General features: G+C 39.5%; 1 protein-coding gene across 7 annotated transcripts; it reads right to left on the bottom strand.

Moving 5' to 3' along the window:
* Positions 1-419: 419 nt before the first annotated feature.
* GJA3 (gap junction protein alpha 3) lies at positions 420-17277 on the bottom strand. Of its 7 annotated transcripts, XM_039384325.1 has the most exons (6): positions 15989-17277; positions 15680-15771; positions 9167-10675; positions 2081-2227; positions 1632-1766; positions 420-560 (listed from the first exon to the last, which is right to left on the bottom strand). In XM_039384325.1, exons 3-5 carry the CDS (start codon positions 10656-10658, stop codon positions 1642-1644), a joined length of 1764 nt encoding a protein of 587 aa, XP_039240259.1. In that variant the 5' UTR covers positions 10659-10675; positions 15680-15771; positions 15989-17277; the 3' UTR covers positions 420-560; positions 1632-1641. The 7 variants fall into 7 exon arrangements, 4 of the variants coding, with proteins under 4 accessions (XP_039240259.1, XP_039240260.1, XP_039240261.1 ...); XM_039384326.1 differs by lacking the exons at positions 15680-15771; positions 15989-17277 and having other exon boundaries at positions 9167-11050; XM_039384327.1 differs by lacking the exon at positions 420-560 and having other exon boundaries at positions 1709-1787; positions 15680-17277.
* Between the last annotated feature and the right edge of the window lie 266 nt (positions 17278-17543).

Here is a 17543-nt window from a genome sequence, read left to right as displayed (position 1 = left end):
CTAAATATCAGAATGACATGTTGCTTCCAAAATTATCATCTCTTTGTTTTTCTAATCCAAAATGTTTTAAAGGAAATTTCTGAGGGTTTGTTTCATGAAGAATATGTGAACATATATTGTATTCTAATTTGAAATCCCAGGATCCCTTGTGAAATAGAAATTTTGAATGTCATCTGACCTTAGTGTCAACACTCATTTTGCAATGAAGAGCTTTTATGTCACAGACCTGGCCAACAAAAGCAGGGACAATGCTGAGACCCCCAGACATTTGAGTTTCCATAGCCGGGAAGCAACGCAAAATGATGGACAATGCCAGAGCTGTTGATGTACATTTTATGGTTTTATCTTACACAGGAAGACAAGAATTTCTTCCTAGTCTTGAGGAAGTTCTGAACCTTAATTAAGCCACACAGCTTGGATGAATCAGGAGCAACCTGTGCCACCAATTTATTCTGAAGGAGTGATGTTGCTTGCCGTGAGGAGAATGGCATGGAGGCGGCCAACAGGCAGACACTTGCTGCTCTATCTACTGCCACAGATACACTGAGAAGAGGGTCCACCTGTGTAAACAATAAAGACTTAAACAATAAAGACAACAAAAAGATCTTTTGAAAATATATCCCAAAAGTTAGACACATAATTCTCATGCAGGCCACAGCAAGAGGCTGGTGCAGACTGCATCCTTCTCCATGCAGCAAAATCCCAAAACACTGCAGGCACTAGTACAGCCACATTCACACACAAATGTAAATGCGGGCATTATTTTGTAGACTCCTGGCCAAGAATTCTGCTCTCAAAGCACTGGGCTTTATCATTTTAATTGAGTAGAGAGTTTAAATGACTACAGGATATAGAAAAGACAGAAAATCAGCCATGTGTGTTTCTGGTACCCCAGCCAGGCTGACTTTGCTGTAGGCTTTTCTCTAATGATAAGAAGATTCTTTCCCCTCAGAGTATCTATAATCCAAACATGATGAGTTTGCTTAGGTAAAACATCCTTAGCTGCTTACTTCTGCATTTTGTGCAGAATTTACATAGCAAACCCCACTACATAAGACATGCAAAGTAAACAGTAGGTTGCTCTGTGAGGCAGGATAGTTCAACCATAATTATCCCTTAGTCTCTGCTCAGAAGACCACAACATTCCTTAAAGTCAAAATCTTTAGAAAGTTTAATCTTCTCAAACAGGGAAGTGAGATATATGTTAGTTGATAACTGTTTGCTCTCCCTTTTTAGTTTTCATTTAATTAAGGAGAATAGAAATACAATCCATATTCTCATGTGGAAAATAAGCGTTTATTTTACTTTACTCCATCAATTCACTGACTTTGCAAACACAAGAAAAATATATCCCAATGAAAAATGTGTTGTTTTTTTGAGAGTTTTACCTTGTGAAGCCCTTTGTATTTTCGAAAATATCCTCTATATAGCACAGGAACTCTTTAAAAAGCCATGTCTCATACTACTTAGAAATGCAAAGGTCTGGACATTTTAATAGACTTTATCATGCTTTCATGGGACAAATAAATAAAGAGGATAAAGAACTGCAGATATTCATTCCTTTTTTTTTTCTTTTCCCTCAGGAGACAATCTCTAAAATGACAGGGATGTGGCTGACAAAAGGTACCCACCACACATAGGTTAGAGTTGGCTACATTCGTGATGCAAACACAGCAAGCCTGGGCAGCTCTTTGTGATCTTGGTGTTAGTCTGCTCATTGCTGCTCTCCGTGACACCAGGCACCTCAACCACATCTGTAGTCACTGCTGGAAGTGCAGAGGGTCACCCTTAAACACAAGGTATGGCAAAAGCCCACATTGAATGTCCCTTTCTAAGGACTAAAATAGTTCTGACAGACACTGTACTACAGCTAGTCACTCAAAGATACACAGATCGCATACCACAAGAAAAAGGAAAGGAAGTAATTACCCAGGAAGGACAGCATTTTGTTGCTATTTACTACTCTCTTTAAAAACAAAAAAACCTTATACAGTGAAGAACAGCTGGTGCGATCCAACTGTCCTACTAATGCAGTAACGGTAATTAATGATACGTGTAATTCTGGCTTAATATCACGTACCCGCAAGTGCTAAAATGTGTATTTCTTCAAACACTCTGTTTTCCTGGACTACGACACAAAAACACAGTCTTCCTGGACCATTTTCATGAGAAGGCTCTCTCTTCAGTTTTGTGATTTTGGGTAAGCATCTGCTTACTCTATTGTCTGCTGAAAATAGACACAAAACCAGTTAGACTTGATGTACATCCACTTGCCAAAAGTGATCAAAATGTCAGACCTATTAAGACCTGACTAGCTGACATCTGTTTCCTTGGGAGGTAATACGTATTGCCTTCATTCCTATTCCAGTTAAAGAGTGGGAAAGCACTAATGAGGTCAGTTAAATCCCATTTTTAGTCACAGTGAAAATGCTTGCTAAAGCCCAGGTGATTATTCCTGTGCCAAATCCCCAGGGACAGCAGCAGCAGTACAAGAGTGCATGGAATGCTCCTAATTTGGCATTCAGCACAACTGTTCAGAGACTTACTGGAGCAGGTTAGGGTTCCCCCCAGTACACCTATTCTCATTACCATCAGGAATTTCAGGGTGCCATGACACAGCTATGGATGAGGGGGGCATACCTTTCAGCCTTCCTCCACAAGCTCACATGAAGCCACGTTGCTCAATGTGGCAGCAAAAGCTACCCACACCATCACACAGACCTTCAGAAACCAAGAGTAGCAACATTCCTACCTCATACTCCAGCCAGAAATTCTTTAGAGACAGTGGATGCAAGGTGACAGCAGTGTGGCTGTGTCCCAAGGGAGGGAGAGTGCAGGACTGAGCTGTGTCTGCACCAGCTGATGCTCTCAGCTCCCTTGGGAGTACTCTGACTGTTCTTCAAGTGACAAAATTGTGGAACATGCATCTAAACACAAAGCACGCAAGATACACTTGTAACAAAAAGTGCTCTTGGTCAAAGGCAAGTGAGTTTTCTTCAGCAATACAGCTGGTATTACCATATCGCTTCATGCACTTTCTTTCCTAGCTTATTACAGCAAAGCATAATCTTAGCACTATCCATATTATACACCTGTTAGCTTGCTTTACCCCTGCCAGTCATGAGAGATGACGAACAATCTGGTTTACCATATGGATACATCATGTAAAGCAGAAAGAGCATTGCCTGAGCACAGCAGGCACCAAAAATATGCTTGACAGTACTCACATGAGAGGAAAGCACTTAGTACCACCAGGCAGAAACTATACTGACCTGCCAGGTCCATAAAAGTGCTGCATATAAAATAAAGTTTTACAAAGCCTTCATACTTAACACTTCTGGAAGAGTTACTTAGTCTTGCCCACATTGCTGCTTTTCAAAAGTAAAACTTCTCGGAAACCTGGACCTGGCCTTTTCACAGGACTATACAATGTTTAGACTAACTTGCCTTTAGTACATGGTACAATTTCAGTACAAAATTGGGTTACACTTTTGTGTGCATAACTGTGAACTTTCCTACAAAGGGCAAATCAGCAAATTTCAAATGCAGTGGATACCCCACATTATCCCCAGTAAGGACACATTTTCCTTTCACTAAAATCCTTCATGCATTTTCAATTAACAGTCTCATGACATATCAGCTAGATGGATAGATTAAAGTTAGTGAGTCAGCACTGGGGAAAAGATGGGAGTCACTATCAACACCGCACCACGAGATGAACGGGGATTCCTGTGTCAAAATAAGAGCCAAGGGTGAAACCTGTATTCGGTAGAAGGCAGAAGGCAGCATTTCACCCTTTGCTCAAGTGGGTCTTGATCACACAGTTCTTCTGGATGGTGAACTTCCTCTGAAGCCACTGGGAGTTCTGCATGGAGACAGGTTTCAGCATCCAGTTTTGCAACAGATGCAATTCAGTGAGCACTTCATATAAAGAAGGAAAGCAGCAGTGTAAGTGAATAAATGGAGGGAACTAACTGTTCCATTGTGTTAGTATTTTAAAAGACCATCTACACAACCATGAAAATTTAATCTAAAAGAGACAATGCTGTGGTACAAAAAGTTTATTTAGTCACAATTTTGTAAACATATGAGGTAAATTAACGTTTACATCAACTTGCTTCTTACAGAATTTAATATACAAGGCACTTTGTTGAAGACAGCACTTTTAACTGTTTGCTGGTTTTATTGTTCTACAAGTTCCTGACAGCCCAGAAAACTTGTTATGTTTACTGTCATGTAAAAGGCAAACATCTGGAAAGCGACAAGAAAGTTCTGAGTAAGCCTTCTTATGCTTTACAACCCATTAACTGTGAGAAACAGTGGCAATGGGATTAGCAGTATATTCTCCACCTTAAAATATGCTCACATAACTCTTCAAGAACTGAAACTTCTAGAACTACATTGGTATCTACAGCAAACCTAAAATGCAAATCTACAATTTCTTTTTCACATCAGTATTTTTTGCTTATGCAAATAGTCTCATTACCTTTAATGGTCTTATTTGCAGAAGTTAAAATAACTTGCATGAAATTGTATTTGCAGGCTCAGAACCATATTTTTGCATAGAAAGCAAAACATTTATTTTTTGTAAAATCTTCTACAGTGTAACAGTGCAGTGTTTATCCTCAAGTATTTTGTTTGGAATTTTAAGCCAGGCTGTAAATTTAGCTCTTAAAGGATCTATGTCACAGCTAGTTTTTGTCATTGAACCTCTAAACACACAGGAAGGCATATGAACAATAATGAACCTTAGTTTATTTGGTAATAATTGAGTTCATGATGAAAAGTATCTTTTTCCATACTTTGCTCCCTATATATCCAACTCCCATATTTCAAATACATAGAGAAAGCTGATACTATAGATCAGTGATCAGGTTAAACTTTATGTCTAAAGAGTTCCTGTGTTAGAGTAAGACATTTCTCTCTTAAGTTTAACACATTGGCAAAGTCATTCTTTTACTTATTATACAAATGTAAACTTAGAAAGCAGTTTATTTCATCCAAATGTGCAATCTGAAATCAAAAACTGAATGTAAACTTCAGAAAATCAAACTTACAAGAGCACACTTTTCACAAGAAAAATCAAAGTAAAACATCTGGAATTAAAGAAAAAAACCCAGCCTGTTCAAATCCATGGTGTTAGTGTCTGTATTAAACAAAAAGACCTGGGGGCTCAATGCTCTGCTTCTGCAGACTGCTGTCACCCATGTGAACTCAGTGGAATACAACAGTTTGTAGCAGCTGAGGAGGTGGTCCCATGACTAACCAAAAAAGGACCTAAGTACTGATCTGGTTTTTAAAGCTTGTTTTAATTATTTCGCTGATCCTACACTTATGTATTCATATCAGAAAATAATCTCAAGAGCTGCAAAATGTCAGACATTTATTAGCTCTGAGTGCCTTGATGAATGACAAATATACTACACCTGGTAACTTGTTCAAAGAGTATTTTCTTTCAGTTTTCTTTTCCATACTTCACCTCAGTATATTTTTTAACTTCAAGTAAGAGAGAGAATAAGTTTCCCCACAATTATTCTACTCAAAGAGCAAAAATGAGTGAGTTTTTTTTCAGTTTGCTTAATATCAGGCGTGATTCTGTTCTGACTTCTGCTTTTGCAATAACTTACCTAAAGGTTTCATCTTAGCTGTGCATCTAAGGTCTTTCAGGATTGTGGATTGAACAGCCGTATGACCGGGCTAAATCAAAATATCACTTTCTACCAGTTCCCATGAGACTCTAATTGATGTAAAAGAGTAAATGACTTGGAAACTATCAGATAGTTTTTACCAACAGTCTATTCTGCAAGTTAGGGAGTGTTTGTACATACTTTCTAGAACTGAGGAATTCTCCATAGTTATACTTGACTCACAGGACGTTGAATGCAGTGTTCATTCATGAGTAAAGATTAGAGCGCTCAAAATTGGCCACACCAATAAGACTTTTCTTTCAACAAATCTGAACCCGGATGTGACGCAGCAACTAAAAGCAGTTGTAAGCACCAAGGAGGAGTTCTGCCAAAACAGTTACCTGGGCTTAAATGAAGAAACAGTTACTGGACTCCAAATGAAACTGTAGGTAATGAAGAGGCTTGACGCTGCATAGTTATGTGATGGAACTTAAGCTGATCTTAAAAGCGCAACCTGTGAGTTGTAGCTTTGCTTTCTTAGACCAGTACTGCTTGGATGCAGAGGCTGCTCTCTCAGACTTCTCTTAGGGGTTGCAATAGACTTACATTTCTCCCCCCGAGCTTCACCTAACAGGAAAAATGATCTTTTAGAGCTTTCCAGTAGTTACTCTGACTGAAAATACCTATATTATATACCACAGGACTGAAAATACCATATATTCCACAAAAGCACCTGAACTCTCTCCAGGTCTAACCACACACATTTACTTGAAAAGGTCAGACTAGGTATCAGTTGATCCTAAGTTAAATCTATCTCTGTTACTATTTTTTATATACAATATGGATGCAATCCTGCAGGACACACTCTGTGAGGGTTGTATTAAAGTAAGGACTGCAAGATTCAGAGCCCCATCAAACAACAAGTCAGTTTTGCTCTCAGGCACTGATATAAAAAAGCACATATTCCAGGTGGTCTCATTTATATAAATACACTCCAGAAAGACTTTGACCTCATTCTTCAGAAGCATAGAAGAAAGGCAAATGTAGCCTTCAAATTTTGATGAACTAAAATACAGAGATGCATATTGCATTTTTCAGCAATATAAATAGCTGGCATTTATCAAAACTTACAAAACTGCTACTATAGATGCTAGTAAATCTAAAAATTTGGAGTCTTATATTCTGCCTCTGTTTACATCTAGGCAACTTCATCAACTTCAGTTTAAGTTCAGCATAGTTGCATGGGTACAACAGAAAGCAGAATTTAGCTTTTAGCTTTCTTGCAGAAAGGGTTTTTATGGCTTATAACACTGAAAATCCATGAGAACATGTCTGAAGCTGAACACCTAATAATAAATACCTGTATTGTACTACTACACATTGACTTTTAATGCAGTGTCTGCCCCCAAGATCATGGGAGCAGAAAGACCTCTTCTCACCTGATTCACCACAAGCAGGACAAGGAAGTCATGAGACAACATGACCAAGGGTTGCAGAACAGTGCTTCTGATCATGAGAAGCTTTTTTTGACTACTCAGAAAGCAGTAAAAATGTTTAATCTTGAGCAGTAGGAATATATTTTAGCTGTTGAATAAAATGAACACATTCAGGAAAACATACAACAGCAGAAATAACAGGCAATTGTAACTACTAGCTACAGAGTGACCCTGCTTTGCCTGAGTAAGGACTGCACTGCCAGGCCAAATACTTTGAAGATGCAAAGGGCTATCCCAGTGTGTTCTCCAGTTACAGTACTTTCAATTTATAGCAGCAACGGGACTGACTCCAAGTTCCAGTTCTTTTGGATTTTGCTTAGAACGGAAGTTGGGCCTAATTCTGCATTCCTTTTGTACCAAAACTCTCCCGAGCCTTATCAGGCATTCAGAATTCTGACTAATGTCTTGTTAACAAAGGAATAATGGACAGAGCCCATTGTAAGGAAAGCTGCACCTTAGTAACAAGTACCCAGTACTTTCCTTCACCCATTTTTAAGGGAAACACACAATTTTCAAAAGCAGGACTTCAATGTCTTTATCTACAGCCCAAAATCTACATTTCTTCTGGCTCCCAAAACTGTATGTAAATGTTAGTTTTGCTTGAATAAGGCCTGCAAGATCCATCCCCAAATCTTGCTCCTTGTAAAATTCAATAGAAATTCGGCAAGTGACTTCAGTGGGATCAGAACAGACTCTTCAGCCACTATGTTGCCCAGATATTTTAGCCACCTTTTCTGCAATACAGTATTATCTAAATCTGTTTTCACTGACATTACAGATTGATGTTAAAGGGTAGGACACAACATGAAATAATGTTGCTTTGGGAATTTTACCATTAGTAAGTTTCTTTCCTCTTACATTTTCTTGTAAGACCAAAGATCAAACTAAAATTATTAAATACACAGTCAAGTAACTTTAAACTTAGAGATCAAAATTATTCTCAAAATGTTCAAATACTTAAAAATATGCACTCAAGTTTATTTCTAAAAAGCATTTTTCCAACAAACTTAAGCTGATATCTAGTAGTCTAAAATGCAGAGCTGTACTTTATCCTATTGTTTGTCCACAGGCAATGTATGGGGCCACAGTGTATTGAAATCATAATCCTTGCTTTCTGAAGAGAAATTGTTCTGTGTAATAATTTCTGAGGTGTGATTTAAATTCTTGTCCTCCTCTAAGCAATTTCAGAAGTCATCTAAAATTATAATCAAACATGCTCAAACATATTTGCGGGCTTTTAAACATGGTGTGATCATGGTCGGCAAACACTGGATAGGTCAAACTGAACACTTCCTAACAGGTCAAGAGTGAAAAAAAAAATTATGGAAAGAACCTCAAAAATCTATCACAGGGGTTACCTAAACTTTGCCTGGCCGAGGACCACATTGGTGTTTTGCAATGAGCACAAAGGCTTCTTTAAGTCATGTTATATGGAACACACTGAGTCACCTTTAATATGGCAAGTTGGTCTGTAGAGACAACAGGTGCCAACAGACAATTTGCCACCCTGATGTTTGCCATAGGGCTACGTAAGATTTAAGAGGAAGAAAGTGATTCATCACATCTGCTCATGTAGAGCCTGTGTGAAAAAGAGTGGAAGTGAAGGCAAGGGCAAGAGGAATATGACAGCCAGGCACATGGGCACTAGGGATATTAACATTTTTCCCAGATCAAAGTCACCCTTTAGGCACATGGCCAGCTACCATCGCCACCTGCTATCTGTGCAGGCCTCCTCTATGGCTGCCCTTGGGAGATCTGCCATGGACATGAAGGAAAGTGGGACTGGTCCCCTGGCCCACGGGCTGTGCTTTGGTCACCCCTGACCTATTAGAAAATGTTGATATTTTTCCCCACTACAACTCACAGAGTGCAAAAACAGCAAGCTTCTAAGTTTGAAGCCCAGGCCTTCTCACCCACGCCAGGCCTGGCCTTCCCGGACAGCTCCCCTGCCCACTCTGCCTTCCACCACCTGCCCCTCCAAGCAGGGGTGACCGCACTACACGGCCAGGTCATCTGACCGGGCTCTGCAGCTGCTCGACTTACTGGCCCTGCTCAGGCGCCGCGTGTCTACGAGCAGCGGTGGCTCGTGCATCTCCACAGTGGTGCAGGCGGCCGACACGGGCCGTGCCCCTGACAGCTCCTCCTCGCCCTCCACATCCCACTTGCTGCCGCTCGCCCCGCTCAGGCTGGTGCTGCTGCCGCTGTTGGCTGCAGCAATGGGCAGCACGGCTGGGGGTGGGAGTAGCTGCTCCAGTGGCTCTTCCTGCTCGGGAAGGTGATGCCGGACACTGCTCGGGGTAGAGGAGCCCGCTGAGCTGGAGGAAACCTTCCCCTGCTGCTCCACTGCCATGTTGACCCAGTTCTGCTCGGATGTCAGGGCACGGCTGCTGCTGTTGAAGTAGCTGATGGCGGCTGGGGTGGGTGTGGGAATGGGGGTTGGGATGGTGACAGGAGTAGAGATGGGCGTGGGAGTCACAGCACGGTGTCTCTCCTCAGGAACTGGTGGAGCAACAGGGTAGCTTGCCATGGAGGTTGTGTTGGAGGGGGGCCGTGGTCTCGGAGCAGCTGTAGCATAGTATGATGCCATGGTGACTGGGGCCAGCAGTGGTGTGACAGCGCGGGTGTCAGGCAGAACAGGGGGTGGTGCAGCACTTGTTACCACCACAGGTGGTGCTGGTGGTGGCAGGGAAACAGGTTTGGACTCCCCTGTTACCATAACTGGTGTCATTGTTGCAACGGGCATCTCAAGGATGTACTGGCTTGTCATGCCCTGCTTAAGCTTCTTCCATCCCAAGTGATATATCTCAAGCATGTTCAGCAGCAGGGAGACTGAGGCCACCACCAACATGAAGATTATGAAGATGGTCTTCTCAGTGGGCCTTGAGATGAAGCAGTCGACAGTGTGTGGACAAGGTGAGCGGCTGCACTGGTAGACTGGTTTTAGCTCAAAGCCATACAGGAAGTACTGGCCCACAATGAAGCCCACCTCAAACAGAGTCTTGAATACGATGTTGAAGACATAGGTACGGAGCAAGGCACCCCCCATACGGATTCTACCACGTTCATCACGGATTGGGAGCTTCTCCTTCCCCCTTTTGCTAATAGGATCCTTGATGTTATTGTTGCCTCCTCCACCACCACTGCCAGATGCTGCTGCTGCTACTGCGTAGTTGCCATCTTTGCCGCTTCCCTTCTTTTTCAGCTCTTCTTTCTCTTTCCTCTTCTCCTCCATGCGTACAATGTGCAGGACATGGCCCAGGTAAATGAGGGTTGGAGTGGAGACAAAAATGATCTGCAGGACCCAGAAGCGGATGTGAGAAATGGGGAAGGCTTTGTCATAGCAAACATTTTCACAACCAGGTTGCTGAGTGTTGCATGTAAAGTCTGACTGCTCGTCTCCCCAGACCTCCTCAGCAGCAGCCCCCAGCACCAGTATCCTGAAGATAAACAGTACTGTCAGCCAAACCTTGCCAATAACCGTGGAGTGCTCCTGCGCATTCTCTAATAGTCTCCCCAGAAAGCTCCAGTCACCCATTGTTTCAGATTTCTAACCTACAATAAGAACATCAGAGCAATTAGAGCAACGTTAAAAAATCTTATAATTACACAATGCTGGGGCAGAACAGATTGATCCTTGACAAATGATATTTCTCAAGTGCACTTGCTTTTGCAGAATATTGCAGATGTGCATTAAGAACTAGATAACCCTGTGACCACGTAACCATGGGCTTTGATGAGCACAGAAGCAAGATGTTTAGTGCTTTCACATAGCCCATACAGGTTTAAGTGCCCATGCACAACAGAGAAGAAGGATTCATCAGTTAGAATTTCTACAAGATTTAAATATTTTAAAAAATATTATTTCTCTGTTTCCTCTGTCTGAGATGGCTCCAACTGCTCCTGCCTATATTTAGAAAAGAACAGATGGAAACCAGTTCAATTATAGTAATCCTACTATTAATGTAATTGCCCTTGTATTAGAGTGTGATACAAAGTTTGCCTAATTTTAATAATTTTATTGTTATCAGAACTTATACACTCCAGCATTCAGGAAGTTAGTAATGTCCCAAGTCTCTCTAATATTTTCAAACTGTACAAACATAGAAAAATAATTACTCAAAACCTACAGAATTTACAGTTTAATTTTGGAATGTGTACAACTCAACAAGCAAGTTCTCAAAGCCTAGTCACGTTTGAATTGTTTATTTCTAAAAAAAAAAACAGAATTATTTTAATAAATTGAAATATTGGGAAAATCGAGAAATTTTGAGAGGAATCGTGAAAACGTTTCTATGCCATTTTCCCTACTGTCCTGCCAGTTAGTGTTACTAAATCATACCTACTGCAACATCATTAAAAAAACCCACAAGAAAACCAAAACAAAACCCAAGCCAACAAACTCAAGGTCACTTCAGCGACTATATACAGAGATTTTCTTGGAAAAAAATAAAATTACATCGTATGACCTTACTTCAGTGAAAAACAACAGCATATATTCTCAGCAATTTCCACCAATTCATGTATGGTGGGCCTCCCATGTCCAGTTCTAGGCAGAGACACAATTCCTGATTTGGAAAGGTTTAAAGTACAAGATTTTTTTTTTAATATCAGATTCCTCACAAGCTTCCTCCAATTGAGAAACAAGCTATTATCTGTGGGTATCACTTCTCTTATCCTTTGACTGTTCCTAATGGGAATATATGTAAGAATATTGGAATACATGTAAGTATATTTAATTCTTCTAATAAACTCACTTCTATATTTTATACGTCAACCTTCAACTGAGAACAAAACAAAAAAATTTACTTTCAGCTAACTTCAATACCTTCAGAAATACTTTTATCATAATTGTAATACAGATATAACAATTTGCATATCAAAAAAACACTATCAGAAAAGTGATTATCCTCTTGTTTAAAACCCTCAGAATATTTTATAACTGAATTACACCTTACTATTTTTATACTTATACTTCTTATCCAAACATGCAGGTGTCTTACAATTCCCAAGAAAAAAAAGGCAGTCATCATTACAGCTAGGAATTTACCATTATTCTCATCATTATATTTAGTGTCATTTCCAGCAATTATGTCACTGGTTTTCCAGAAGAAGTATTTCCAAAGTCTGTACGGAACTTCTTTCAGGCTTTTAGTTAAGGCAATTAAAGGAATTAAAGTTATTTGAGGTACTGTTTTATAACTTGATCTTACTACGAGGCAATGAAATAACTGTAACTGCAGGCTAGTATGCTTTCATACAAAAAGCAACAACATAACCATTAGTATTTTTCATTTTTGTAAATCCTGGAATATTAATTTATTTTTTATCCCACAAAGTTAATTCAGCAAAAACTCCCCCTAAAAAATACATCTTTGATATTCTGCAAAAACACATCCCCTTTAATATCAGTGAATTCTTTTTCCAGCATAATATGCAGCATTTCCAGTAAATGATGATACTAACAATAAAACACCAATTTTGTGTACTAATGTCCCTGGTCCTCAAACACTTTTTTAAACAATTTTTTAAATATATTCAAATTCTTTTTGAAGAATATATTTTTTTCTCCTCCTAAAATAGTAGCCAAAACCAAATATATTTTGTTATAATATTTTTATAATCTTAATATGCTTACATGATTTTAAAATTTAATCCTCACTCCTAATTGTATACAGTTTACAATATTCTGGATGGTTAAGGAATTTTAATCTTGAGAAGCATAAATTTTTAAGGAAATAATGAATTAATTTTTTTTGTTTTTTACTCAAAACCATTTGAAGATATACCCAGGTTAGTTCCAATTTTGAACAGACCTAAACCAATGTTTGGAAATGTTCTCATTTTGAGTGGGAAAATGTAGGAACAGCAAAATGAATAATGTGATATTGGTGGATTAAAGTAGTTTAGCATAAACTTAAGCTCAGTATTTCCTTTCTCTGCTATTCTTTGCATTACTCTGTGCCTCTCAGATCAATACTCTCTACCCCACTCTTTATTTTCTATCCAGATCAAACAAAACAGGTAGCTCAGATAATAAATAGTCGAAGTTACGCTTTGTTCTTTTATTGCTAATACCTGTAGTAGAAGGTTTATTAACCATCAAAATGTTAGCCCATTAAATTTTCTTGAATTCATTACTTATGGCCCATTTTCAGCATGACTGCAATTACCCTTGTGTCCAATGGCACAAAGCCCACACACTGTGTTTTATAAAGACCGATATTACCTTCTGTTGCTTGAAAAAATGAAGTTGGTCTGCTCTCATGAAAAATTATAACCCCTGCACTGTAAGGTAAACACAGGTATCAATTTTTTCCCCTTATAGGCACACTGCAGTGCATTTCTTACTCAGATCCATAGGTGATGATGACTACAATGAAAGTAGGATTTTTTGTGCTTTTCTGAAGATTTATCTAGTGATTAGTAGAAGAAGAACAATAACAATTGGTAAAACTTAAAATTTATAAATAATATATTCATCTAATTTATTCTTAATAATTCTCCATTCAGTAATCCTATGCAAGATTTTTTTTTTCTTTCTACTACAGGTCAACAATGCCTAGGCCGAGATAATTCAGGACACCAAAGATATGACACAAGGCATTTCTCAAAGGATACACATAAAAAAGCTATTCTAATGCTTATATTATTTAAAAGATTTATATTTGTGTACCAGAGTGTGCAAATTCATCCTGTACACAAAGTGTCTAAGCTGTGAGCAGATACTTCATGGCATCTTAACTGCACTGAGGTGAAAAACCTCAGCGTTCATCTTGGTATGAATTGCAGCAACTGTTGCCTTCGCCACAAATGTGTATTGCTCATAGTACCTCCATAAGGGAAAGACATAATTTCCAAGTGAGTCACAAAGTTACATATTTCCACTGGCTGGAGGGTTCCCAGAAATCCAGGTCCCTTATCTTTCTTCAGCGTCAATATATTCTTGAGTAAGCAATTCTTAAAGCCAACATAACTCATCCAAAAATCACACCAAAAATTTAAAGGGATGCCTTAATTCAGATAATGATTAAATGACATCAAATGAAATCACGAGGCCCTCAGAGCTCACAGAATATTTGAGTAAGTTCAACAATACCTAAATTTAAATTTAAACAGCCACAACTCAATATTTTATTTGAGATCAATCCCAAGCTTGCTTTTGTAGTATTACATAAACTTCAGCTGTACAGTGTTACTTTCAGTGCTGCTGAAATCCAGAGCCAGGCAACTGTTAAGACCTAATCTTAAATATGGATTGTGAAAGGAGACATTTTTTCTTTTTGTGCTTGGAAAAAATGCAGATTAAGGAATGAAACATCTTTATCTGTATTTCTTGATGTCCACTAGAGAATGACAAGAGAATCTGTCTCAGAAAGCAACCTAATTCAATTGTATGAAAAGCAAGGACTTCGTGAACCTTGGGGTCATTTAATAAGAACTGTGAGTCCTGTATTGTTTGGTTCACTTAGAAAATCATTCCTCTGAGACAAATACTGGAAAATAGACTGTTCAAAAAAATTGGCATGGCATTTAAGAATCAATGTTGTGTTATTAATTACTAGTTCAGTACACGCACAAATACACTTTGCGTAGGGTGTTTGTGTGCATGTGACAAAGAGAACAAGCAAGAGAGAGAATAAATTTTAGAAGTTGTGATGCCATATATATGTATCCATCTACAGGAGGCAAATACTTATAATGTGTCATCTGTAAACTTGTCAGTTATTTTTATTTCCAATGATGTCACCCAATGGGTTCACCACTCCGTATCAAGTGTGTGAAATATCATATTTTAATTATTTATAATTTTTCTCACACATAGATATGTTTATGTATTTATCTACACATATGCAAAGATTACAAACATAAATAACTGCACGGCTGTGTTACATACATAACCAGATTATGAAACCTGATGTACTTATAATTTATTACATTGGTATATCTAAAAAATGTCCCTTAACAATTATTCAGAAACCTGACAGATGCCCTTGTCTGAATATGAGTTCTTAAATTCAGTCCATGTTTCCTTTAATTTGTCATGACAGTCTAAAATTATGGGATTTAGATTTTTATCTTTAAAATTATGTAAATCTTATGAAGCAGTATGAGAAAAAAATGCTGTTAAAAAAACTTGCAATATTTAATTTGTTTTTACACTAAACAATCAGGCATTCCCTTTACTACCAGGTTCTTAATTCTGCTATTTAAATCAGATAAACGCAGTCATCCTGCAGAAAGTCTGCAGTGTGACCATGTCACTCCAGACAAACTGGCATATATGCAGGCACAGAACGAGCTACTATAATTTCCAGTGAAACCTAATGGTATTTGGTCATGTACCTATATATGAAATACAATGGTGAGTGTTTCATAAGTCACAATGGAGGTTTCGTAGTTCATTTTATAAACTTGTTTAAACGAGGACTTGAAAAATACCTTCTTTCCTCCTCACAGTGTCATACTTTCAGACACATCTATTACCACTCTCACTGTATTTTAAACACTTGTTAAAAATTAATTCCTTATTTGATCTTGTTATTATCTTAAACTTACTTTACTGCTATGGAGCCTCCTCCTTAAATCCCAGACAAAAACTTCTTTGGACTTCTTCTTGACTTCACTTGACCTCTGAGTGAAAGTTTGGCCTGAGTAAAGGAAAAGAGCAAGGAGCGCAGGGCTGAGCCCAGGAGGAGAGCTACACCCCACCTGTTAAACTCCTCTCTTCCCTGGTATAACATACTCCTGCTCTGATTCTCTAGTTGCAGGAGAAAAACAGAAACAAAAAAGTAACCCCTTTTCTCCCCTAGAATACTCAAATGCCATCTTAGAGCTCTACATCAGAATTAAAAGACAGTGACTTACCAATAAAGCTGAAAGGTGTGGAGGGTGTGGAGCTAGCAGGGGACTGTGGAATAGCCGTTGAGCATGAGGGCAACAGTCCTACATCCCGCGTGAATGAAGCATGAATGAGACAGATCTCTCAGGTGCCCACATACGATCAGCCACACAGATCTAAAAACTGCACAGTAAGGAGTGTCCCGCCCTCTACCCAGATATACAAAGGAAAGATGAGCCTTTCTGGCATTCAGAGATTCAAGAGCCTTTTTCACTGCAGAGAAGCAGGTACTCCAACATTCAAGTATCCATGTGAGGGGACTTCAGGCAAGTAACTGCAAGGGAGATGGTGCTGTAAACCCCATTCAAACTTCTTAAAGTACACATTTGTACTATGGAAACCATTTAATTTTCTTTCTAGTTTAAGTCTAAAATGCTCCAGTAGAATTCTCTCATTTCCCTTAAAGGGAAGCTCTAATATCTCTGGCTACTCAGTTCAATTCATTCTTCATATCTATGTCATTCTTCACATCTATGTATCTATGTCTTAAAGGCCTAACACACTAAGGATTCCTAATAACATTTTAGCTTTATATGATTTCTTCATTGAGTCAGCAATGAACCCAAATACTTTTCTAATACTCCTTTTGCCTACAGGAAAAAAAGAACAGACACAAATTAAACAACTTTTTTTGCTTATAACATTGGCAAGCTCTTACTTAATCGAGCTATAAATATCTTCCAAAGAATATTTATTCATCTCAATACTTTGCATCACTCATAAGTCCTAAGTGAAAAAGTGAGTAACCAGCATGTTTGGATAATTCTCAGATTGAAGATGTGACCAGAAGAGTGAGGTAAAAGCCTGGTCAATGCAGGGAGGCCAGCCAGCTCTTTTCCCCACTATCAGTAGAAAGTGTTTGTATGGGCCAGATAACTCAGAGCTCACTTCAAGGAACCCCAGAACCATCTTGGAGTACACTTCTGAACTCCATCATTCTGTGTGGCACCACTTACAAGGGTGAAAGCAATTCTGGCTCTGCTTTATAGTTAAGATTTAACTTTACTCCAAGTACAAAACTGACTTGGAATCCACATCAATGTTCAAACGTGAGTGGCAACCCTTAAGGAAGAAATTACATGACCCTACACAGGCACCCTTTAGCGGGCAACTGCCACAACAATCCCGGATATATTTGGCGTTTTGCTTTCCACCGCATCTCCTTAGGTATTTCGTTAGGTTTGGACACTTCTGCCTGCCTCACCAGGCTCAGTTCCCGCCCCATCTGCGAGCGCCGCTGCCCTCGGTGGGGCAGGAACGGAGGGACACTCGCACCAGGGTCCCTCAAGGAGGAATACACAGCACTAGGGTCTCTTCTCTCGCTCTTCCTCAACAGGATGAGCAGGCTCGGCCCCGCCCTGCCCTCCCCTGGCGCCCAGCCCACGGCTGGGGGGCCCGGCGAGCGGGCAGAGCCCCCAGGGAGCTCCCGCCTCCCGCCCTCAGCGCAGGATCCAAGTGCGCCCGTAGCCGCGGCCGCGCTGGCCGAGCCGCTCTCCGGTGCGGCGGGTCCGCACCGGGAGC

Source organism: Pipra filicauda, unplaced genomic scaffold (genome assembly GCF_003945595.2).
Source record: "Pipra filicauda isolate LSUMZ 115617 unplaced genomic scaffold, ASM394559v2 scaffold346_size766342_pilon, whole genome shotgun sequence".
Lineage (NCBI taxonomy): Eukaryota > Metazoa > Chordata > Aves > Passeriformes > Pipridae > Pipra > Pipra filicauda.
Note: the sequence above shows the minus strand (reverse complement) of the source record. Positions and strands in the feature narration are given on the sequence as shown.

Excerpts from the sequence above, each read along its gene's own strand:
- GJA3 (XM_039384325.1), bottom strand. The coding sequence starts at position 10,658 with ATGGGTGACTGGAGCTTTCTGGGGAGACTATTAGAGAATGCGCAGGAG. Across the intron at positions 2,228-9,166 it reads GCGGCGCCTGAGCAGGGCCA|CAGACAATAGAGTAAGCAGA; the intron begins GTAAGTCGAGCA and ends GTCTATTTTCAG. Across the intron at positions 1,767-2,080 it reads ACACATTTTAGCACTTGCGG|CAGTGACTACAGATGTGGTT; the intron begins GTACGTGATATT and ends CTGCACTTCCAG.